At 38.9% G+C, this 26,387-nt stretch overlaps 1 protein-coding gene across 1 annotated transcript in view; it reads right to left on the reverse strand.

Moving 5' to 3' along the window:
• Positions 1-12,469: 12,469 nt before the first annotated feature.
• Positions 12,470-26,387, reverse strand: part of LOC126337005 (calcineurin-binding protein cabin-1-like) — a 237,068-nt gene continuing 223,150 nt past the window's right edge. Inside the window, exons 31-32 of the mRNA XM_050001253.1 lie at positions 18,319-18,417; positions 12,470-14,460 (exon numbers count right to left, since the gene is read on the reverse strand). Of these exons, the coding sequence (XP_049857210.1) occupies positions 13,000-14,460; positions 18,319-18,417 (1,560 nt within the window). The 3' untranslated portion in view covers positions 12,470-12,999. The remainder of the gene's footprint in view (positions 14,461-18,318; positions 18,418-26,387) is intronic.

The raw sequence follows: 26,387 nt of genomic DNA on the forward strand, positions 1-26,387 counted from the left end.
TGTCGGAGAAATTAGAATGATTGAAAGCAACACAATAATAAACACTCTTCGCTAAAAATTTACCAAACGGTGACAGTTGTGTACGTAGTTTCGGTTAACGGACATAAAAGAAATAGTCTCATGCACACAGTTAACCTGTACTCATTTTAACCTTTTACTTTTTAAAATAACTGCACTTACAAACGACAAAAATTTTTAGTACTGTTAAACAACTTGCTAGTTTAAATAGACCTTAAGAAGGAAATTCGACAATACAGTCTTGGAAATATACATAGTTTACTTGGTGACTGAATGGAAATTTAACATTGGGTTTCTGTCTGGTATCATCTTCATGATTGTTCAAAATATTTTGAAGTAAGATGTCAGGATGGCAATCAATAATACAATGTTTGAAACGTTATTATTCCGAGAATGTTCTCGGCTTCTACTTGACCCTACCATCTTTTCCCCGTGAAAATACCGGGGCCCCTGGAAAGCTGTGCTAAACTAATTAGCAAAAAAAAATCAAGTGGCTCTGAGCACTATGGGACTTAACATCTGAGGTCATCAGTCTCCTAGAACATAGAACTACTTAAACCTAACTAACCTAAGGACATCACACACATCCATGCCCGAGGCAGGATTCGAACCTGCGACCGTAGCAGTCACGCGGTTCCGTACTGAAGCGCCTAGAACCACAAGGCCACCGCGGACGGCAAACTAATCACCAGTTTCTTAAATACTGTAATATGTGTGGGCCTCAGTATGTAAATCCCGATTTTACTTAAATTTCTTGTAGAAATTACACGGAAGTATCAAGTCAGTCCTCCATTACTGTAATTAATATGAAAGCTCTGTGGTCTTCAATATCTGAGCTTTGATTTATGACGCCTGTTTAACAAAACATGTTGATACTGGGAATGTTTTACATTTTTAAACACATATTTACACGAGAAGAACATAAGCAGAATATCAAATGAATGTCTGAAATACACTTCACTACAGTATAAAACTTTGATTTATTTATTTACTTAGTTACTTTTTCGGCGACAAAAGAAGAAGAAACCAACTTTCGCTTGTCTCATTTATTGTGCTGCAGCCTGCACGATATCGAAGTTACAACTCTGAAATCGAATAGTATGTGGCATTGCAGTTTTATATTAAACTTCTTGACTAAGCTTTCTTCTTAGAGGAAAGGTTATTTTTATTTTATGTTGGAACAAAAGGTGCATTTGCGTGTAGACATAACAGCAGTGTTCACACAAATGACAACACATCACATCAACTGCCAACAAGACTACTCAAACTTTGTAGTCTGTCTTCTCTGCCCACAGAAACCGCCAAAATGTTATAAGAGGCGATCCGGCACACCGCACTGCAAGAAATTTCAAAAATTATTTGCTTTTTAAATTAGAAGGACAGTGTCAAGAATATTCAAAACATATCCGCATCCCAGCTAAAATTCCGGCGACGCGGGAAACAAGCCAAAAAAGGGACTGTCCTGTTTTCTTTACGAGACGAATTCCAGCCGGCAGGTGTGTTTCTACTGTTCACTGACAACAGAGAAACAGGCAACAGTGAAATTAAATTATTCTGCTTTGTCGTTCTTTTATAGCACAGTTACCTCGAGTAATCCGAGTTGGTCAGTTCATCGCTACGTGTGTAAAGGAAAAAATCTTTGTGCTCGTGTGCCGTGTTTAAAGTAAAAAGCTTTGTTCTCATGTGCGGTGTAGTACGAATGGAACTGGTTACAGTCTTTCTTTCTTTCCTTTTACAATTTTTTTCTTTTGTTTTGACTGTTGGTTGGCAATTTTGTAAGTGACATCACGAATAACAGTGAAAAAAGCATGCAAAATTAATTGTGGTGGCATTACGGAAGTTATCGAAAGAAAGGCGAGAAGGAGAATAGCCCAGTGAAACTGTCAGAAGAAAAGCCTGTACCTTGCAAAAGGTGGGGTAGAAGATATTATTTTTTTAACTCGTTCATATTGTTGGAAAGATTAGAAAACCAAGTTTTGCCAACAAAATTTCTCTTGGGAAAACTTTCTGCAGTCAAAAAACTTCGAAAATTTCGGACTTTTTTCAGTTTTTTTTTCAAAACATCTCAGTTTCATTTGCTCCTATCGCTGTGACGTCAATTTTCTTTTTTAAAGAGCACAAAATTCTCTACAAATTCGATTCTTACCATTTTTTCTACTCCCAGTATCTAAGGCGCTGCAGCGCGTCAAAAAATACCAATTTTTCAAATTTCGAGCAAAGCGGCAAATTACCTAGCTTTTGAACACTGTTATTTCAGTTTCTATTTGTGTAGTATAAACATATTCCTCATCATGTTATTCGTTGGAATTTACCATCTCACTCTGCTGCAGGGCCAGGACAAACAGCATCATATTCAGTAACTACGAACACATTCACGTCGGATTGCGTGAAGTTTATTTGTGTTACAATATGTAATACGATTGCATGCATGTGCCGTACTTTCTACAGTTGATTGACGTTAATGATCATTTATAAGAAAAAGTATGTAGGACTACAAGATGGTCACTTTCATGAAACAGTTTATTGAAGCGGATCGATCAGGCAATTGGAAACTTCATTTTGAAAGCGTGCGAAAAATGCTTCCCTACTTCCATTCAGCTGGACATTTTATGTATGCTTAAAGTGGCCACCTCTACTTATAGGATATGTTGAGACACGAGGAAAAAATGGAAGTGAGCGCAGTAACATCAGAACAGCATTTAGATGCAAGAAGTTGTCGCATCGAACGAGATGGCATAGACTTGCGTAAGCTGTGTGATAGGTTTTCAGTGCACCCTCCCTTCCCTGAAAGTGATTTTATAATGTCTATCAGCAGTAGTGTTGTCGGAACGGAGGATGTTAATTGTCGCATGTGTCACGAAGAGGGAGAAAAAGGCATGAAAAGAATAGTTGGTGACAATTTCCACGATGTAAAGTTCCGTAGAAAAGATAAAGTTGTGACTCTCCTTTCTGAGTTCAATTCTGTAAAAGCTGGGTACATTACTCCTGTTGATCCTTTAACTCTTTTCCAAAGGATTTGTTTAATGAAACAAAGTGAAGAAGAGTTAAAAGCCCTTCTGAAATATGAAGTTGTTCCTTACCCAATGTCCATATTCTCAGAAAAAGCCATTCGAAAAGGAACAAAATCTTCATTCTATAATGCCTTCGTTCCAGTGGAAGATGTGAAGTCAGGTGGACCGAGTAAATTTTTTGTCATTGATGGAGGGTATCTTATCCACAAAGTGACTTGGGCTCGAAATGTTTGCTTCAAGTCAATAGCCCAAAGCTATGTTTCTTACCTGCAACGTCATTTTGAATCTCAATTTGTTATTGTATTTTATGGGTATCCATGTGAGTGAGACAAATGTAGCACAAAGAGTGCTGAGAGGATTCGTATGTCCAAAAAACATTCCTCGGTTGACGTTGTGGTTGAATCAGAGACGGTGAACCAAGTCCCTCAGGACAAGTTCTTGCACAACGAACGAAACAAGAAGCATTTGATCACTCTTCTTAAAAAGGAATTTCTGGAGTGTAGCATTGAAGTGCACCAGGCACAAGAAGATGCTGAGGGTATGATTGTAACACCTGCCATTTCAAGAACCAAAGATTTTGGAAGTGTTGTTATTGTAGGAGAAGATGTTGACCTGCTTGTGCTCATGACTGGTTTGGGGCAAGGCATTGAAAACTTATTTTTCTTAAAGCCAGGAAGAGGAAATGCAGAAGACAAGTGGTTTTCCACTGCATCTTACAAGTTTGACAGTGAATATATTCTGTTCACTCACGCCTTTAGCGGATGTGATACAACATCCGCTTTTATTAGCCAAGGACACTAAGTGCTGCAATATTGTTGCAAAAAATGAACACCTAACCTCAGCGCTTTGCATGTTCAATAAACCACATGCTACCCGTAAAGAAATAATAACAGGTGGAGAACAGGTTACTATCGCATTGTATAGTGGATGTGTCAGCAGATCTCACACATTAGACCATTTGCGGTACCAGCTATTCGCCAAGTCTGTCATAAAAAGCAAACTGAATCTTGCACGGTTGCCCCCTACACAAGATGCTACACAACATCATTCGTTGGGGACTTACCAACAAGTCCAAAGTTGGATGGAAAACTGGAAACCTCCTGAGAAATGGGGTTGGAATCACAGTGACCACGGTCCAGTATTCGTTATAATGAGCCAAGATCCAGCACCTGAAGCACTTCTACACATTGTTTCATGCTCATGCAAGCTGAACTGTGGCGGAGAGTGCTCCTGCAGAAAAGCGGGTTTGAAATGTTCTTCAATTTGCAAGAAATGTATTGGGGTCAACTGTGGAAATGTGCCAAAATTTTTATATGAAGACAGTGAAGATGTTATGGAGGATGTTGAGGAAACCGCTGACGAAATCAAAGAACTTGCTGAGGCTGATTCGCTGTTTAAAGAAGAGGTCAGTCTGGGATCAACTCTATGTACAGACCCTGAATCCGTAACTCAAGGAATTTCTGGTGACACTGAGGAACCTGGCCCATCAAAACGTTGGAAGTGATGCTCGTATCTGTCTCAAGTGCGCTAAAGTGCGATATTACAAGTATTACACACCCAGAACTGTGAACATTTTTAGTAATTGACAATGCATTTTAATTGTAATAAAGCTACTTATTTTTAATGTCAACTGTGTGGCTTTTATACACGAGAATAATTACCTACCTAATTAGGATGCCTATTGCAGCTAGTAATAGTTCAGTTTCCTGAGACAATTTATTTTGTGTGTGTGTGTGTGTGTGTGTGTGTTGTGTGTGTGTGTGTGTGTGTGTGTGTGTGTGTGTGTGTGTGTCTTAATGACGTATTTTTATATTTATAGTTTTACAAATACCAGGGCTGAGGTGGCCCATAGTGAACTTCAGGTAGTGATGTAAGACTCACAATAGCTGAGTGCCCAGCAATCCTCATGTAGCAGCCGGCCGGAGTGACCAAGCGGTTCTAGGCGCTACAGTTTGGAGCCGCGCGACCGCTACGGTCGCAGGTTCGAATCCTGCCTCGGGCATGGATGTGTGTGATGTCCTTAGGTTAGTTAGGTTTAAGTAGTACTAAGTTCTAGGGGACTGATGACATGAGAAGTTAAGTCCCATAGTGCTCAGAGCCATTTGAACCTCATGTCGCATACAGAGAAATTGAATCCCTGAAAGTGAGGTGGTAAATTCCAACATATAACATGATGTATAATGTATTTATACTACACAAACAGAAACTGAAATAACAGTGTTCAAAAATTAGGTAAATTGCCACTTTGCTCGAAATTTGAAAAATTGGTATTTTTTGACACGCAGTAGCGCCTTAGATACTGGGAGTAGAAAAAAAATAGTAAGAATCAAATTTGTAGAGAATTTTCTGCTCCTTAAAAAAGAAAATAGACGTCAAAGCGATAGGAGCAAATGAAACTGAGATATTTTTAAAGAAACTGAAAAAGGCCGCAATTTTCGAAGTTTTTTGACTGCAGAAAGTTTTCCCAAGAGAAATTTTGTTGGCAAAACTTGGTTTTCTCACCTTTCCAACAATATGAACGAGTTAAAAAAATTAAATCTTCTACCCCACCTTTTGCAAGGGGTATCTGCTATTTGACTGGACTAGAAGCCAATGTTCTAAAATCTCTTGGCAGAGTAGATAAATTTTTCGCAAAAAATGTTGCTGGTTTGACTTGGAGTTCAAGTAGTACGAATGATGTTTCTGGCACTGCAGGTTTTGTAAAACAAGTAAATACAGACGAAACAACAGTTAAAAATGAAGAAAAGCAAATTGTTCCTGATTTCGAGTTTCCTGAAAAACTAAGTGTCGAGTCAGACATAACAAAAGGAAATAACGTCGTTAGTGATGTCCTGCAGGATGGTGTGTCAATGAATCAACAATCGACATTCTCTTACAACGTGACATTAATCAAAATTGTAACAGTGATTTTTATAAGTCAAGAAGATCAATAGGCGATAAAACAATATATCTGAACAAAAATGTATTTTACCGTAAACTTTTAAATGGTGAATCAACTTTGGTGATTTTCTAGTATAATCCTGTAGCGCCGGTGCTGTTTTTTGTGCACCATATAAATTGTTCAGAGGTAAGGTCGAGATTGCTAATAATGGTATTGCAGATAGGAAAAATATTTCTAATATTTTCTCCCATCATGGCAACTCACTTGAACACAAAAATTCTGAGTTTTCACTCTTAACAAGAAAAAATGCACTTGGAACAATAGAAAACAATTTCGAGCCATATGTTGAGACAGAAAAATGTACTGGCGCAATGTGTTGAAAAGGGGGTTTGCAGAAGTGAAGAAGATAATAAGTCGCGGACTCCCCTAACGTGGGCACGTTAGGGGACATAATGTCAATTTATGATGTCTCTTGAACCTGTAGCCGAGTTTGATCCTTTTCTCGCAGAGCACATTGAACGGTATGGAAATCCAGGACAGGGACATACGAGTTATCTTTCTTCAACAATCGTTGATGAAATAAAGAGCTTCCTTCTGAACGAATCTAAAGAATTTTCATAAATGAAATAAAACAGGCCAAATATTTCTCTGTAATAGTAAATTCTACTGCTGACATTTCACATATTGATCAATTATCTTTCGTATTAAGATATGTGAACGAAAATGGAGAACGTTTCCTTCTGTTTTTACCAAACCCGGGATCCAAGTCCGAAAACTTAGCTGAGGCCGTACTTAAAGTCCTGTCTACAAATTCCATTGATATTACTGACTGTAGAGGCCAGTCATATGACAACACAAGAAATATGTCAGGGAACCTACAGCGGCTTTCAGGCACATTAAAGAACAAATCCGAAGGCGCGTTATGTGCCTTGTGCAGCACATTGTTTGAATTTAGCCGGCACTATTGCTGCAAGCTGTTGTCGGGAAGCATCTTCATTTTTCAGTGTTGCAAAACCTTTCTAATTTCTTCTCTGCTTCTACACAGCGATGGGATAAACTTTCTTTCATGAAACCTGGAAGCAAAACGGTAAAACGTCTACCAAAAATACGTTGCTCAGCAAGAGAGGAAGCTTTTGTAAGTCTATATGAAAACTGGGAGGGTGATATCAATGCCCCTCCCACATATTGCCAATAATACGTTTCATAAACCACTTGTGCGAAATGAAGCTTCAGCTTTATTGAATCAACTCAGCAGATTAGAAACAGTATTCATGATGACAGTTTGAAAGGGCAAACTCCAGAGATTTAATAGTGTAAATCAGAAATTGATACTAAAATAGTGCATGAATTATATGAATCACTTGTAGGATTTATTGCATCTATTCCTGGCATGTTCGTGTATTATGAAAATAAATCCTCGTGATTGTGACTGATATAGACCATGAATGCACCTATAAAAGGTCAAGAAAAAGCATCATGATAGTGAAGGAGCTGACTCTGAAGAAGTTTTTCTGACTGGAAGGGAAAAATTTAGAGTCCAAACATTTCTCCCAGTACTCAACAACTCGTACGTCGAATTAGTGACGAGGAAGGAAAGCTATGTTGACATCGCTCTTAGAATATTTCTATGTAGGGCACTTACAAATTGTTCAGCAGAACGCTCGTTTTCGGCTCTTAAAAGACTGAAATCGTACCTACGTTGTCTGAGGAGAGATAGAACGCCTTGTCCACTCTTCTCAACGAAGTCGACTTCCTAACTGATAACCGTCTGAACTGTGAAGATATGATGAGCGAGTTTTCTGCCGTCAAAGGCAGACGCAAACTTTGCTGACTGGTGAGTTCGTTTATTTATTCATATTAGTTTTAAAAATTTAAGATTATAATGTGATTTTTATTACAACTTAGAGCACATTCACTGGATTTACAAACTAAGTATTTTTACAACTGCCGATGGCAGAACGCGGAACAAAACCTCGTTTTACATGCAGACGTGACCGAAGGCGCCCGACGGTACTTAAGAATACCCGATTGACCCATTCCGCTCTGCGCTGTACAGTCAAGTCATATTGATACTGTAGTATTTTACAAATGGTGCGTATTCTTGGTGACAGATGAAGTGTGTAGTTATCGCGAAAATATACATACGCTTAAATGAAAAAAGTGTTAATATATAACGTAATTCAGTTCTGTCGATTAATACGTAAAAACTTTGCTAATACCGTTAGAAAGAGCGATGGTGGGAGCAGAAGCTGCAGTACAAAACGGTTAAGCTCTTGGATTAAAGATATTATGCAGCATCCAGCTACACAGACCCTAATGCTTTACACGCTAACTATTAGATTATAAAACAAATTTGAATTTTCCACACTAGTCTGTAAAATTACGTAATAGCAAATCCGCTGCCGTACACCAAGTATAGTTCAGGAACCATATCACATTTTGATTGAGCGCGGCTAGATCGCTGATGCGTCCTTCAGAAAAACAAACAGCTGAGTACGGAAACAGCTCACAGCGCTCCCATCCAAAACGGCAATTGTGAACTGATCGGGTAATACATATTATTTGAAACATGTTTTTTCGAGGGGAGGCGTATATAATATGGCGTGCCTAGGGGCAAGTTTACAACAACTTTACATATACAGTCACTCAATAACAAGCAGCTCACCAGGCTTCCTTATATACAGGTTGGAAACTGCTGGAAAGTTATTGGTGCACGCGGATGGGTTGCAGCATTCTCCACCAATCCATACCACAAGTCCTGAATGGGATTTAAGTTTGGTGAATTGGAAGGCCAGTCCATTTGTCAAATATCCTCCTGTTAAAAGAGCTCCTCCACCTATGCAGTTCAATGAGGCTGCACATATTGTCATCCAAAAACGTAAAGTCAGGCCAAATGCACGCACTATGTACAATCACACGGCAAGAGGTGGGATCTCGTAAACACCCAGAAACCCTATCAAACATGATTGTTTTGGTGCTCCAGATATTACGGTGTGCAGAAGCATAATATTGCATGGGCATACTGACCTCCAAATCTTTGAATACATTACACTCACCAGTCAACACAGCTGTGACACTGTAACACCTCCACTTTTGAATCTTTTCAGGGGTGCGTTTGGTCTTGACTACATTTTTATGGATGACAATATGTGGCCACGTCGAACTGCGCAAGTGGAGAACTCTTTTTAACAAGAGGATATTTGATGAATGCACTGGCCTGCCTGTTCCCTAGACAAAAATCCCAGTGAGCACATATGGGATGCGTTGGGGAGATATATTGCAGCGAGCATATATGGGATGTATTGGGGAGATATTTTGCAGCACATCCACATGCACCAATGATCTGCCAGAAGTTGTGAACCACCTAGGTGAAGAAATGGTATGCCCTAACACAAGAACTTCTTACAAACCTTGTAACCAGGGTGGGAAAACATTGCAGAGCGTGTGTTTCTATACATGACGATCACACACCCTATACAGGGTGAATCACCTAACTGGATATATTTCGTAAACCACATCAAATACTGACGAATTGATTCCACAGACCGAATGTGAGGAAAGGGGCTAATGTAATTGTTTAATACGAACCATACAAAAATGCACGGAAGTATGTTTTTTAACACACGCCTACTTTTTTAAAATGGAGCCACGTTAGTTTTGTTAGCACATCTGAACATATAAAAAATACGTAATCAGTGCTGTTTGTTGCATTGTAAAATGTTAATTACATCCGGAGATATTGTAACCTAAAGTTGACGCTTGAAACCTCCGACGTTCAGTTGCATGTTGTAACAAACACGGGCCACGGTCAGTGAGCAGCATCTGCAGGGACATGTTTATGATGACGACCATATTTACGAGTGTGGCTGTAGTGCACTGTTGTGGTTAGGTCTAGCTGTCGGGGTGTCCGCATGTAGTGCTTGCTGCTATTGTTATTCTGCATTCGTCTTCGCATGCAGACCAACTGTAGTACACCGTGTTACCAGATGTCTGTGATAGTGTAGTGTTGTAGGAACTGTGACCATGGTGTATTCGAACTCTGAAAAGACGGAGACGATACTCATCTAAGGAGAGTGTCGACGAAATGCAGCTGAAGCCTGCAGGGTGTATGCAGAATGGTACCCGGACAGAGAGCATCCAACGTGCTGCACATTATTAAACATCTACCACCAACTGTATGCAACAGGTATGGTCATAGCACGCAAACGGGTCCGTAACAGGCCCGTCACAGGAGAAGCAGGTGCAGTTGGTGTGTTAGCTGCTGTTGTCATGAATCCACACATGAGTACATGGGACATTGCGAGAGCCGGTGGACTGAGTCAAAGTAGTGTCATGCGCATACTGCATCGTCACCGCGTTCACCCGTTTCATGTGTCGCTTACATGGCGATGACTTTAGTCATCGAGTGCAATTCTGTCAATGGGCATTAACAGAGAATGCGTTACAGTTCTACCTGTTTACCGATGAAGCGGGTTTCACAAACCACGGGGCAGTGACTCTACGGAACATGCATTACTGGTCCGTGGAAAATCCTCCCTGGCTCAGACAGGTAGAGCGACAGCAACCGTGGACGGTAAATGTATGGTGAAGAATCATTGGCTACCACCTCATTGGTCCTCACTTCATTGCAGGGGCCCAAACAGCTGCAACATACATCGCGTTTCTACAGAATGATCTGCCAACGTTGCTCGAAAATGTCCCACTGGAAACGCGTCGACGTATGTGGTATCAGCATGATGGTGCACCTGCACATTCCGCAATTAACACTACGCTGACCCTCGACAGAATGTTCGACGGGAGTTTCATAGGATGTGGAGGACGCATAAATTGGCCAGCCTGTTCTCCTGATCTTACACCTCTGGACTTCTTTCTGTGGGGTATGTTATGTGACTAGAACCCCAGAGGATATGAAACAACGTATTGTGGCAGCCTGCGGCGACATTACACCAGATGTACTGCGGCATGTACGACATTCATTACGCCAGAGATTGCAATTATGTGCAGCAAATGATGGCCACCACATTGAACATCTATTGGCCTGACATGTCGGGACACACTCTATTCCACTCCGTAATTGAAAACAGAAACCACGAGTGTACGTGTACCTCACCCCTTATGGTAATGTACATGTGTGTCAGTGAAAAACACCAATAAAAAGGTGTTAGCATGTGGACGTAATGTGCTGTTCCAGTCTCTTCTGTACCTAAGGTCCATCACCGTTCCCTTTGGATCCCTACGTAATTCGGTTCTCTCCGATACACACAATCGAACATCGCGGGAGTGGTACTCAAGCGTCAACTTTAGGTTACAATATCTCCGGGTGTAACTAACATTTTACAATGCAACAAATGGCACTGATTACGTATTTGTTTATATGTTCAGATGTGCTAACAAAACTAACGGGGTTCCATTCAAAAACCGTAGGTTTGTGTTAAAAAACATACTTCTGTGCATTTTTGTATGGTTTGTATTAAAACAATTACACTAGCCCCTCTCCTCACGTTCGGTCTGTGGAATCAATTCGTCAGTATTTGATGTGGTTTATGAAATATATCCAGCGGTAATGTTAGGTAACGTACCCAGTATAAGAACCATGTCCTGACCTTTGTAATGTCCAGGGGACCATCATAAATTATAGTGACTTCACCGTAATTATTGTTTTTGAACAAAAAAGTCATTTCTGTCCGTGTCATCGTGTACTTCTTTCAGTTACCGTCTGCGTTATACTGTAGCTGTTCTTTCTACGTACGGTTCAAGTTCCATTGAGCTATCGTACTTGGCAGTGACACAGCATGCAAAGTTACTTATGTTTTGTACACCAGTGTAATTGTTTCTGTGTAACTGGAGAGGTGGAACGAAAGGTGTAGTCAACTTGTCACTGAGAATACCTTCCTAAACATTAACTGAAAACCTTTTGTGGTGACCTAGTTCTTCATTATGAGGATTTTCATATGTGCACTTTGTGGGTGTTAAATACTGCTACCTACTAAAGCTAGAGCCATCTGTAAACTGGACAAGTAGGAAAAATACACACTGTTGATTCTGCGTGACACATCATTTATTGGCTGTTGGTGTATGGCAGTACCATAGTGTATTTTCGACCTAAGGTTTTTTTTTTCTTTCTTTTAAAATCTGAGGCATTTTGTTCAATCTTACTAACCCTAGTCTGATCTGACCTTATCATCAGCTTGTTTCTCTCCATCCTGTATCATCACTGTAAACTGTTAAATAGAATTAAGAAAATTGGTTTGGGCCATATTAGGTCAACTGATTTGATGACTCAGAAAACATTTCATTTATGAACAATTTCATATGAAGATAATGAAAAAAGTGGCAAAATGCATGAAAAACAGGACATGTTTAATGGAAAGGGGAATATGGATGTCCACAAATCATGCCATCTATGAGATAAAAAAAACTGCAGCATAAAAAGCAAGAGAAATTAAATTTTTGCCAGTAAGTTATATTTTACAAATTCTGCCCTGTATTTTCATAAACATCTGGTGGAAATAATTAAATATTTGGAAGGAAGAAGCAGTCATAAACAATAATAACAATATTCTATTGTAGCATAACTTTATTCATTTTGTCAGATATGTTAAAACAGTAAAAGAGTCACACAAGTACTGCATGTCTTACAAAGAGGAACTCCATGCTACACACATACACAATAGAAATCCATTCGTGCCTTACTTTAAAAAAAGGAAAAACAAACAGATAATATACCTGTCTTATAATTCGTTAAAAAAGAATTTAATTTACAGAAACATATTTATCTTATAAACAAATTCATACATCCAATTTGGAGCTCATATAATATAACAGTTTTAAAAGTTTGATGATTATGTAAATGTTATAACTCTAAAATGTGTAATGTTTAATTTGCTGCATTGTACACTTGTCCGTTAATATTATTAGAAGAATGTGTGTGTGTGTGTGTGTCTATATGGAGGCGCGCGCGCGCGCGCGCACACACCCACACACACACACACACACACACACACACACACACACACGCCCCCCCCCCCCCCCCCCCCCTCCGCACACACACATGGAATCATTTCATAGATGAAGAACAAAGGCTACTGTCTACTCTAATGTTATGACTTCAACATTAGATCCTTCTTTCTCTTTCTCTTTCTCTTTTGCAGATGAAGATGATGAAGGGGACCAGCTTTTTGGTATTACATTCGGCCCAGAACTTTTACTTCTTTGTGCTGCATTTCCTATCTCTACAATTGAAACAGTGTCTTTCATCTTCTTCGGACTTTTGCTTTCTGTACTGCTAGGCTGACTACATTTCTTTGGTGTAATGGTAATGGAAGATGGTATAGATACAGAGGAAGGGAGATCAAGAGCAGAATTCTTTGGTTTGTGAATGACCTCCAACTGGCTACTGTGTTGTTGTAATCTGTTCAACATGGAAATACCAGCTGAATGGGAGGTTGATATGTCATTTAGTACATTTCTGGAGCTACCTGATACAAGGGGAGTTCTGGTGGATGCTCTCATTACAGTGCTCCTTGATTCACTGTTCTGATTCCTTGGAAAATATGTAGGGTCCTTACTATCTGCTGACTGCACTTTGTATGTGCTCTTCCCAGCAGCATTTGGTGAGCCAGACTTAGTTGCTTTATTGCTGTTTAAAGGAACTTTATCAGGGGGATTTATTGTACCACTCTTACTTGTAACATTTACATCATGTTTGTACGTAATCATAGATGTCACAGGTTTATTTAATTGCTTCCTTCCTGGGCCGCTGATATGGGGTTGAGATAAACTTTGAAGTGATGTTTCTGGAAGTTTTCTTGGAGGAGCCGCATCAAGAGAACTCTGTCCTGTATATTTAGTATCTCTAACTGTCGGATACGATATCAAATTTGTATTAGGTGTTTTGGAAACCTGTGAAATATTCGAATAAGGTGCTGCTGGCATTCCCCGAGGAGCATTCTTTCCATAACTAGAACCAGCAGTAGATGTTTTAGGCTGTACCGAAGAAGATTTTGCATTCAATTTTGACTGTGCTGACACTGATGAGGAGACCGGTAAAATAGATACACTGGGTCTCTCCCTGGTAGTTGCAGATGTGCTAGAGCCAGCAGTGCCGCTCAGTCCGGCGAGAGGATTTAAGACAGGTGCAACAGAATTTGCTGCCAGATGTCGTAAGAGTTCTGCTTGGAAACCAGTCATTTGAGCTTGCATCACTGCATTTAAAGGGTCAAGCATTGATGAAATATTAAGAAATGCTTGAGGATCATTTAGCATAGAATGCAACGATGAGTATGTCGCAGTAACTGGGGGAGCAGCAGCGGCGGCAGCAGCAGCTGCTGCGGCAGCTTGTGCAGCTGCACGAGTACTCCCTGGCGGTCGCCCACGAGGTCTCGGAGCTGTAGGAGCAGCAGAAGCTGCTTTGAGCGTTGTGGAGTGGGCAGGGGTTGCAGGTGGAAGAGGCTTCTTCACAGGTGCCACTGACACTGGCGCTGCTGCTGCTGTTGCTGCTGGCACTGCAGCTGCTGGGTTTGGTTTTGTAGATGCCTGTGGATACTGTCCCTGAAACATATTTAACAGAAAGCTTAAGTTTGCTATCTTCAATTTACAGGTGTCCTAATTATGAAAAAGAGGTGAGTATGTGCTTTTGTCAATCTTCCTAGCAATACTAACAAAAGGATTTGGAATTTGTGTCATAAATTTTGAAAAAGATTTCAATTCAGTTTCAACAAGTCTGCAGCCCTTGGGAAACCTGGCACTGATTCAACTTATGTTAGCTTGGAGAAGATTATATAGATGAATGTGAACAACTTCAGTTAGGTTTCATCAGGGCAAATGCACACTCGGAATCGAAAGATGAGTCAGGCAGAGTCCATATCATAGAAACAATTCTCAGCCATTCTAAAAGAAGCTTTCAGATTCCTAAACAGGGAAAAAGAGATGAGAATATGTGTTTATGGAATATAGCTGAGCAAGCTATATTTTGTTGATGATACTGCATAACTTAATACACCACATGTGAAAGTATGTCCAAAAATTAATAATGAAACACAACGGAACAAGGGGTGTTATTGCTGATGATACTGTATAACTTAATAAACCATATGTGAAAGTACACCCAAAACTTAATAACAAGATTAAAATAATGTATGGAAACTCCAGGTTGTAATATCAACAATATTCGGAAAAGGATAGATTGCTACTCACTGTAAAGATGACCTCTTGAGTTGCGGATGGGCACAGCGAGAAGACTGTTGCACAGCCAAAGCCACTTTCAGCAAAGACAAATACACATTCACACAAGCAAGCACATCTCTCACACACATGAGTGCTACCACCGGCAGCTCCGACCAGAGCTTATTTGTGTAAATGTGTGTGTTTTCCTTGCTGAAGAAGGCTTTGGCTGAAACTTGTAATGTGTAACAGTATTTTTATTCTGCCTGTCTGCAACTCAACAGGTCATCTTTAAGGTGGGTCGCAATCTATCCTTTATCTAATATTGTTAAAATAATGTATGCTGAACAAAGTGAAAACAAAAACAGTATAAATTAACTATGAAGTAACAGAACTAGTTACATAATTACTGTATTTAGGAAGCACAGGAAGAGAAATAAACCAGAAGCAAAAGTGGCCTAAAGGTCCTTTACTAAAATGAACAGAGTTTTATGAAAGTATGCTTCTAATATATCTGAAATGGAAAGTTTGCAAACAATGCGTATTATCTGCTTTGGTTTACAACAATGAGAAAGAAGTTTTAAACCATTTAAAAACTAGGAGCTGTTCAGCAACCTTTGGAAGTAGGCTTAATAGAAGTTAATTAATGGGGGGATGGCACACAAAAAGCTCAGGGAACTCACTGGAGTGGAAGTTGTAATAATGATTTTAATGGAAAGAAATGAGGTAAGCAGTGCAGGTGAGTGGATGGAAAACAGATCTAGGAAATCCATTGCTGGATTTCAAGAGATAGGACACAATCTAACAAATACTTAATGGAAGATGACTGGGTAACATTAAAAAACATGCACGAGTAGAATGGGTGCTTATAGCTGTACCCCCCCTCCCAATCCCACCTCCACCACAATCCCCACAGGAATTAAGATTGACAACATAACAGTGTACAGCCACATTCACTTCCAAACTTATATTTTGCTATGCTACTGCTGTGTAAGCTTAAAAATTAAGCACAAAAAATGCCATTCTGTTATGACTATTAAGCTCAACGAAGTCCAGACGAAGAGCAATTTGGATGGTGACACAAAGTGACAAGAGAATTGAAATGAAGTATAAACTGATTATTTCTTGTTGCTTCATCGAGTAACAAGAAAGGCAGGATCCGGTTGGAATATTTGAGATGAAAATTAGAAAATATCTGTTTTGTTGGATGATTGAAAAGAAAATACGATCACTGATGTGCTTTTAACTGTGCAGCCGAATTACTGATTCCATTTTTTGTACAGTATTTCAACAACTGGCAAAGTCATCATCTTCAGGGCCTGCAAGCTGTGCTGTTATGCATACTCACTCCCCCAACTCCAAGCAGATTGTAGATTGTCTGATTTGAGTCCAGGTAACAAGTCTGCATAACAGCACGGCTGGCTGCCCTAGAAGAACACACAAAATGGAATCAAAACTCAGCAGAACACTCAAAAATACATTACTAATCAATGAAACTATGAAAACCTGAGAAACCGCAAATACAATTTTATACAGCTGACTAATATATGTCATTATTATCATCAACAACTGAATCAGTAGAAGACCAAGCAAGTTAGCACAATGGTAGGTGCACTGGTCTAGCAACTGGATCATGCAGGATTAAAATCCCTGTCCAGGGTTCTGTAGTTTCCTAACATCATGAAAGGAAAATGCCAGGATGTTTTCTCTTCAGAGTTTAAATTCAATTTTCTGCTCTAGCCTGGTCCAATCTGGGTTCCTGTTTAATCTCTTATCGCAAATAGATATTAAACCCTTATCTACCCTTGACTCAAAAGAAGCCTTTTACATGACTGCAAATAATGAAATTACACCACAGAAAACAGGTGACTGGATACTGCCAGCAGAACATCATGAACTGCAGATAAAAAGAGAATAAAATCTACTTTTGTATTTATGTAGCAGATTAATGCACACTGCAGTAATTATCAATGTTCTTGTATCTCCACCTCATTCTTCCTCAGTGGTGCAACTGAGGGAAATTAATCTTGTCACTGACTTTCAAAGACACACTAATATATACATTCATTTACGAGTATCTTTGTAGAATACAAAAGTTCTTCCTCTTCACTTTGTTTCTAAATGCAAATAGCAAAGAAAGTGAAACTTCATACAGTAGAGCAAAGCAGAAAAAATTAAGTAAAAAAATTCGATATGACAGTTAAATGGTTATACTTCACAGGTTTAGAAATTTATAGCACCAAGGAGAAAAATACAACTACATAATAACATGGGAGTAAAAGACATATGAAACTACTGGTTTGAACAAAGGTGGATAAGTGGATAACTAGAAATACCAACTAGAACTACCCCCCCCCCCCCCAAAAAAAAAAAAAAAAAAAAAAAAAAAAAAAAAAAAAAAAAAAAAAAATAGGCTGAAGACACAACATGATTCTCCAAAAATGGAATATGCCTACATCTGTTTTTATATTGTGATGCTCTTAGTTAAAGATCACAAATTCTGAAAGTTACTGAGATTCACTTTGTTCATTTAAAATGTCTGCTTATTGTTTCTTTAAACAGTTTTTGATGTTGCTGAGCAACAGTCATACAATAATTTTTTAAACGAACACACTGCCATTTGACTGTATTGTTGTTTTTTTAATTACGACCCGGGTTTTGGCCTTTCATGCCATTTTCAGGTGATTGAGTGTATGTCATTAACCTATATTACAGAACATCAAGCAAAAATTCTTCTCAACATTTTGATTGTTTGTCCTGCAATATATGTTAATGACATAAATACAATCACTTGAAAACAGCAAAAAAGGCCAAAACCTGGGTCATAATTAAATAAACAACAATAAAGTCAAATGGTGGTGTGTTCATTTAAAAATTATTATTTATTTGTTTGTTTATTGTTTATAAATAACTCATTTGCTACCAGTCACAATTTTCTTTTATTTTATTTTTTGCACAACACGTTTCTGGGAATGATTCCCGTGACTGGTAGCAGATGAGTTATTTATAAACAAACCTATTGTTTTCACAGTCACAGACTTTCAAAACCATTTACAATGGATAAAACCAGATTTACTTGTTTGTTGGGTTATTAATAGTCTCTCTCACAGACTGCAGTCAGTAAAAACAGAGATCAAGAGATTGGAATAATAAGCAACAAAATGAACAATAAAGAACGATGTTCATCATAATACAGAGCACTAAACACATGAAGCTACAACAGCCTCTCACCCAGTCAGAATATACCTGAGTCGCTTGTGCTGGACCACCTCCAGGACTGGGGGGTACACGTACAATCTCTTGTTGACAGATGCGCACCGCCTGCTCCAGTGTACAGCTCTCAGCCTAAAACATATGTGCAAATTGACTATAAAATTCAATGTTCTGCCTGCAATAAATTAGAAAATGCGAAGCACATAGACTAATATAGTTGACTTATTAAAAAGCTGAAATAAAATCAAAACATGGTGTATTTTCTCAAACATTCATTCTGAAATTTTATTCTATATTCACTATACTATTTTTATGGTAATGTATGTAGCTTATGTATTTACTGTGACTATTCAATTTTATTTTCTGTTCTCTTGTCCTCGAAATTCTGAATTTTCCAGAGTGCCAAGAGTATTTATTTCAGTTTGAATGCCATTAGATACAACATGTACAAACAACATTAAGAATTAGTACTATAAACAGTGCCATTGTTACTCAGAACTACTTGAAGCCATGTCATGAAGGGTATGTATAACAGTGTGTTATTTTGGATTATATATGTTCACTTAACTACTATTAGGGTTCTTTTAAATTTGCAATACATTTTCTTCCTCGTACTTGCAATATCTTTTGCTGTGTTCCTGAATATCTTTATTAAATGGTTGATCCTTTCATTTACATCTGCATGATCTATATCTTCTAAGGTACCTACAACTTCCTATTTCTAAACAAATTTTCTTAATCTACATCTTTGATTTCCTGCCCACTGAATATCCATATTTGAAACCACTGATAAGACACAGTCTACAACAGACAACATCATTTATTACATGAGATTATCACTGTTGACAAATGAGTGAACCATTTTTATTTTACACTTCTATTCATAAAAGTGGAAAATAAAAATCATTTACTGACAGAGAATCTGTGATTATTGTGTATCATCCTACACTATTTCCCGTTTTTAAGGGACTAAGGTTGCTTCACTTTTATCATATTAATGGAAAACACTGTTTTTAGGATCATAATGAGTTAGATACACCATTTGCTATTAATCTGATTGGGCAGAGAAACACCACAGGTGTCACTTGTTTCATCCATGTTCTCTCCTCCTGAGGCACCTCCCAGTGTACCCAACATGGTGGATTTGCCCTCACAGGAGGATGAGTGAAGGGTGGAAATGTGTTTGTGTTGCTCGAGGCAGAGGGCCAATGTGCAGGCTGGTCCTCTAGCTTGGCACACTCACCCTGCGAGTGGACAAGTGCCCGCTCCTTCAGCAGGATCTGTGCAGACACACAGGGAAAGGGGTTTACTAGCTACCAGGAGTTCCACCATTAGGCAAATTATGGAGCCCCTTAGGCAGATAGCGTTCAGTGTTGGAAAGAAACCCAATGAGCACTCGGTATGTGTGCAGGGGGGCCTCATCAGAGATGTGGAGGAAGTCCTGCCTGTGGCCATCGAGTGTGCAGCATGCAGTCATCTGCAAGTGTTCGTGGTGGCACTAATGATGTGTGACACTTGGATTCTGAGGCCATCCTCAGTTCATATGGATGGCTGGCGGAGGTCGATTCTGTGAAAGTCTTGTCTGCAGATTTATGGACCTGTGGTGTCAGTCGAGGAATTGAAGGACTCCCCTCAATAGGTCAGGGGTGCACTACACAAAGGAAGCAGCTAATAGGGTAGCACAGTACTTATGGAGGGCACAAGGGGTTTTTTAGGCTAGGCAACAGACTGAGGTTCTCCGATGAGTATTTGCCACATGATACACAGATAGTGAAATCACTCATTGCTCAGATAAAGACACTTCAATGCTCAAAATTTTATCAGTAAATTGTCAAAGCATTTGTTACAAAGTTCCTGAATTTAATGCCCACCAGAAACATCTCATGTTCGAAATATTCTTGGGACTGAGAGCTGATTAAAACCCAAAGTAGGAAGTTCTGAGATATTAAGTGATTCATGGAACATAACGAAAAGATATACATGAGATGCCATAGGAGGGGGTGTATTCACTGCAACTGAAAAAAAATATTGTCTCTACTGAGGTCAAATTTGAGTGAGGCAATGAAGTTATCTAGTCAATTACAGCAGTTCTAGGTGAAATCAAGTTAATTGTTGAATGTTTTTACTGGCCACTCTGTTCAACTGTGAGTGGTTTTAGAGTCATTGACAGTAATATGGACACACCCAGATCACACAATATTAGTTGGAGGGAATTTTAAACTACTGAGTATAGATGGGGACATTTATGGATTCATTGTGGGGGTACAGACAACAGTCTTCCAAATTTCTTTTGAACATGTTTTCCAAAAACTGTCTTCAGCAGCTAGTTCGACAGCCCACACACAAAGCAAATATTTTAGCCCTCACAGGTGGCAACAGGCCTGACCTGATCGACAGTGCCAGTGTAAAGAATGGGATTAGCCTGACCGTCATGTCTTTTGAGTGACTTTGGTTACCAAAGTTAACAAGTCAATCAAGAAGACTAGGGAAGTATTTCTGCAAGAAATAACATCCCACTTAGACAATGAACTGACATAATTTAGTTCCAGTATGACGGACATAGAGGAATTATGGGCAAAATTTAAATGGATTGTATATCAAACTCTGGAGTAGTACGTACCAAATAAGTCAATTATAGATGGAAAAAACCCACCGTGGTTTAACAACAAAAGTCAAAACTGCTGAGAAAGAATAGGCTGTCACACTCTTGGTTCAAAAGAGAATGAGCAAATGATGACAGGTAAAAGTTAATAAAATTCATGCATCTGTAAAAAGATCAATGGGCAAAGCTTATGACAACTACCATCATACACCTTAGCCAAAGATCTCGTAGAGTACCCATGAAAATTATGGTCCCAGATCAATTCACTAACCGGGTCTCAGGCTTCTATCCAGTCGTTCACTGACCAGTGTGGTGTAGCAGCAGATGACAGTAAAAGTAAATCCGAAGTTTTAAACTTGCATTTTAGAAGTTGTTCTTGCATGACAATTGTACAAACATGCTGTCATTTGACCATCACACAGATTCCCATATGCAAGGCATAGTAATAAGCAACACTGGTGTACAGAAGCAACTAAAAGAGCTGAAAGCAAATAAGTTACCAGATCCCGACGGAATCCCAATTCAGTTTTACAAAGAGTACTCTACATCATTGGAGCCTTATTTAACTTGCATTTATTGGGAATCTCTAGCCCAGTGCAAAGTCCCAAGCAACTGAAAAAAATGCATGTGACTCCTGTGTATAAGAAGGACAAAAGAACGAACCCACAAAATTACAGACCAATATCCCTAACATGGGTTTGCTCCAGAATCCTTTAACATATTCTCAGTTTGAATATAATAAATTTTCTTGTGACTGAGAAGCTTCTGTCCACAAATCAGCATGGTTTTAGAGAGCATTGCTCATCTGAAACTTAGCTTGCCCTTTTCTCATGTGATATGCTGTGAAGTATGAATGACAGACAACAGACAGATTCCATATAACTAGATTTCCAGAAAGTGTTTGACATGGTGCTCCATTTCAGTCTGTTAAAGAATTATGAGCACATGGAATAGATTCACAGGTATGTCAGTGGCTGAAAGACTTCTAAGTTATAGAAGCCAGTATGTTGTCCTGAATGGTGAGTGTTCATCAGAGACCAAGATATCATCAGGAGTGCCCCAGGGAAGTGTGATATGACCTCTATTATTCTCTATATACATAAATTTTTGGTGCGTAAGGCAAATGGTCAACTTCGATTTATTCGAAGAATTCTAGTGGTCTCTGAGCACTATGGGACTTAACATCTGAGGTCATCAGTCCCCTAGAACTTAGAACTACTTAAACCTATCTAACCTAAGGACATCACACACATCCACGCCCTAGGCAGGATTCGAACCTGTGACCGTAGCAGTCGCGCAGTTCCAGACTGAAGTGCCTAGAACCGCTAGGCCTCCGTGGCCAGCTCGAAGAATTCTAGGAAAGTGTGGTTCATCTATAAAAGAGACCACATTTAGGACACTAGTGTAGCCTATTCTTGAGTTCTGCTTAAGTGTTTGGGATCTGTACCAGGTCAGATTAAAGGAAGATATTGAAGCACTTCAGAGGCGGGCTGCTGGATTTGTTAGTGGTAAGTTCGAACAACACTAAAATATTACAGGGATGCCTTGAGAACTCAAAAGGGAATCCCTGGAGGGAAGGCAATGTTATTTTCGAGGAACACTACTGAAAAATATTAGAGAACCATCATTTGAAGCTGACTGCAGATTGTTCTGTTGCCTCCAACATACATTGCGTGTAAGGACTATAAAGATAAGATGCGAGAAATTGGGGCTCATACGGAAGCATATGCGCTGACAGTCATTTTTCCCTTATTCTATTTCTGGGTGGTACAGGAAAGAAAATGACTAGTAGGTTGGTATGGGGTAACTTGCACCACGTGTTGTAAAGTGGACTGCAGAGTATTGATGTCAATGTAGAGGTAGAAGAAAGTGGTGTCCGGAGGAGGACATTAAACAGTGAATTATATACGCTGGATAATGAACCAGACATTGTCAGTTGCATTAAGACTAAAAGACTGGAATGAGCAGGCCATGTATTGAGAGCTAATATCGGAATGATTGAGAAGATATTCAGTGCAGTGCATGAAGGAACCAGGAGGGTTGACAGATCAAAGTGAAGGTGGTAGGAAGGTGTCAGAAAGAACGTGAGTGAAACTGGAATTCAGAGTTGGAGGGGTTCAGTGCTAAACAGGAAAGACTGGAATAATTTTCTACAGGAGGTCAAGATTCACACAGAGCTGTCACACCTTTGTCATTATCATCATCATCATAATCATCATTGTCAATGTAGCTGCTTAGTAGTAGTACACACAACTTCATGAAGTCCACATCCATTTGGCCTGAGTGACTCCGTTGAATTTTACTGTTTCACTGCCAACAGTACGCAGCTTCAAATGGGTATGCTTGTTGCCATTCTCGATTTATGGCTAATACAAATCATATTAATGTCAATCATTTGCACCCAAATGGTGCACAGAGAGTCAAACAGTGTCCATCACATACGAATGATGCCAGGTCACCAATATTACAACCACAGCATGACACAGTGATAATCCATTCAGTACTGAGACCCCAACTATAATTCTCTAACAAGAAAGTCAACTTAATTCCAAAACACAATACGGTGAAAACTCTTTACAACGTTTTTCAAGGGACCACAAATTCTGAACACTGTATAGAGGAAACCACTATAAGGAGGAAGGCTTCCAAATAATAATTATAGGGCATTACTGAAGATCGGGATACCACTAATCAGCTTTGACAAATGGTGCCATAGATCACATTTTAAATTCTCACAACACTGTAATATGATATTCATTGCAAATGATCAATGTATCAAATGATTAGTTTTTTGTAATTAAAACATGGGTCCTGGTAGGTGGATGGGTGAAAGTAAATGGATGAGTTTGTACTGTAAAAAGTTATAACAGATTCTAAAGATATGACATCATTGTCCAAAGCTGACAGGTGGTATTCCGTTCTTCAGTTGACCCAATTATAGAATATGAGCCAAATTTTGTTTATGATACACTGAACATATTACATAAAAACACAGTAAATGGTACAGATTAAGAAAGAATTAGTTACAATAAAATTACTTTAATAACTAAATTAAGAAACAGAACTTAAATTTGCACAAAACTCTAGGAACCTGTGCAATCTGAAAATCACATACCTATGATTTTTTAAAATATTCAAGCAAGCATGTTTGTTTTCTATTTCTGTTAGACTCTATGGCAATCATTTCTTGCTCCAAATGAGCAAGTTGATGTCCTCAAGTCTATGGGCCATCATAGATCTCCTGAATGTTTCAGAGGCTTCAGCTGCCTTAGTGTATGAGGGCACAGGGCCATCTTCCTTGTCACTGTCACTTTCACTAACACTATTATTCTCCAAGCTTCTCTCTGCAGTCAGCTCCTCAATACTTTGTACTCCTATCGTTGCCACGTTGTCATCTACAGCCACAAAGTCCTTAAAAGTGACAGAATCACTGCGTATTATTTCCTGAAACTCTTGCATATCACTTGTAACATCTTCCACAGGAACTGCAAACTCATTCTCACAGAATCTCGCTTTATGAAACAGTTTTTAATAGTTTCAGTACTTACTTCCATCCAAGAATACATAATTAAATTCATTACCTGTAAAATATTCAGCTTAAGTTGCGAGCTCTGCTGGGTTCCCGGTTTTCTTTGGCCCATCAAATTCAAGGCCTTTTTTTTTTTTTTTTTACAAGGGCTGTCCTATATTTGACCTTAAGGGCATGTATTATTCCCAAGTCCAAAGGCTGCAGATGGCTGGTGCAGTTGGGTGGCAGGAAAATTACTTTTACATTTCTCAGAAAGGATAAGTCTGGTTGATGTGCCACACATATATCCACACACAGCAGCACTTTTCTTGCAGCACTTCCCATTTCAGTGTCAAATTCTCTGAGAAAACATAAAAATATATCACTCGTCATCCATGCCCTGGCATTGTTTGTATATTTTCATGGAAACGTGGAAATGTTTTTGAAGCATCTTGGATTTTTTGGCTTCCCGATAACCAAAGGTTTCAGTTTTTCACTGCCATCGGCATTTGTACACAACAAAATGGTAAGATGTTCCTTGCTCTCCTTACCGCCATGGCAATTTTCCCCACAAAAATTAAATTTCTTATCCGGCATTAAATTGAAAAACATGCCAGTTTCGTCAGCGTTGTAAATGTCACACAGTTTGTAGCCATGTGTCAGATTAGGGAGAGTCTGCATCCACTGAGCTACAGTTTGTTTCTTCCACACTTTTACTTTCTCCACATCGCGATTTGTATACAACACCATGATGCTGTCAAAATTTATCAATCCATCCATTGGATGCCTTAAAATTTTCCATTCCTAACTGCAGTGATATTTTAAGCACCTTCTCCTTCAAAATAGTTCCATTTATAGGAATTTTTGCAGCATGTGCTTGCTGAAACCAAGTTAATGAAACTTCCTCCATTTCGTCGTAAGTTGATGGCTTCAAATGCATACGTTTCGAATTTCCACAATTGTCAAACCCTTCCATTATCGACGATCTGTTTTTCATAATAGTGTTGAGTGTTGAGGGGACCAATTCAAATTGCTTCACTAGCTCCACAAGACTCACACCAGCAGATGCCTCCACTTTTTTAATAACAGAGACTTTCTCTAACTTAAACATTATAAAGAGGTAAGTAATTGACCAGGGTTCCAAAAATATGAGTGTTACATGGAGGAAATTGTAATATAGAGGAAACGCAGTAAAGAGGAAAATTTAACATTGTTTATATGGGCTTTTAGTCGGAACCAAAAAAAAAACGGATGTAACATAGAGGAAAACATTATATGGAGGAACGTTATAAAGAGGTTTCACTGTACATGCCTTAACACTTACAGCCTAACTATGACCATGACACTGGCATAAACATGTATGAGTAAAATCAAATAAAATCACACTTGTGGTAGCTGGGTATAGCCAATCCATTATACCAACCTACAGTCAACGGGATGGCCCACAAAACACCCCACTGCTGGCAATGATTCAAAATTCTGGATAAACTCTGTGGCAATGCCATCTCTAAGTTGTATTTTCACCTCATTTGACCTCATTGGGTGTTCCACAATTAAACTTCTTTTTAACACTATAATATAGAGTGATTCAAAGGCACTTACTTAACCTATTATTCAGAAGAATATACCATTATGACCACTGCTTTTATCAGTAAACATTGACACTGACTACTAACAATGGTATTCTTCTTACTGTAAGAGTTGTCTAACAGTTGAAAATGCTAAAGAACTTCATGTCAGATGCAAAAAATCTTCAAAAGACACAAAAAGATGATAACATAACAAACATGAATGATGAACACATACAACGTGTGATCAAAACGCAACGGGAATTTTCTAATTCTGCATGCTTTATTCATCTGACTTTCAATTCTTTTTCTTTTTCTTTTTTTTCTATCTTGTTGACACACAAATTTCTCATGTAATTTAGCATTTTCAGCTGTTTTGAATATGCATTTTATTATTGGAAAGGTTATACACATTTTCAAGTGT

This window comes from Schistocerca gregaria, chromosome 1 (genome assembly GCF_023897955.1).
Source record: "Schistocerca gregaria isolate iqSchGreg1 chromosome 1, iqSchGreg1.2, whole genome shotgun sequence".
NCBI classification, from domain to species: Eukaryota; Metazoa; Arthropoda; class Insecta; order Orthoptera; family Acrididae; genus Schistocerca; species Schistocerca gregaria.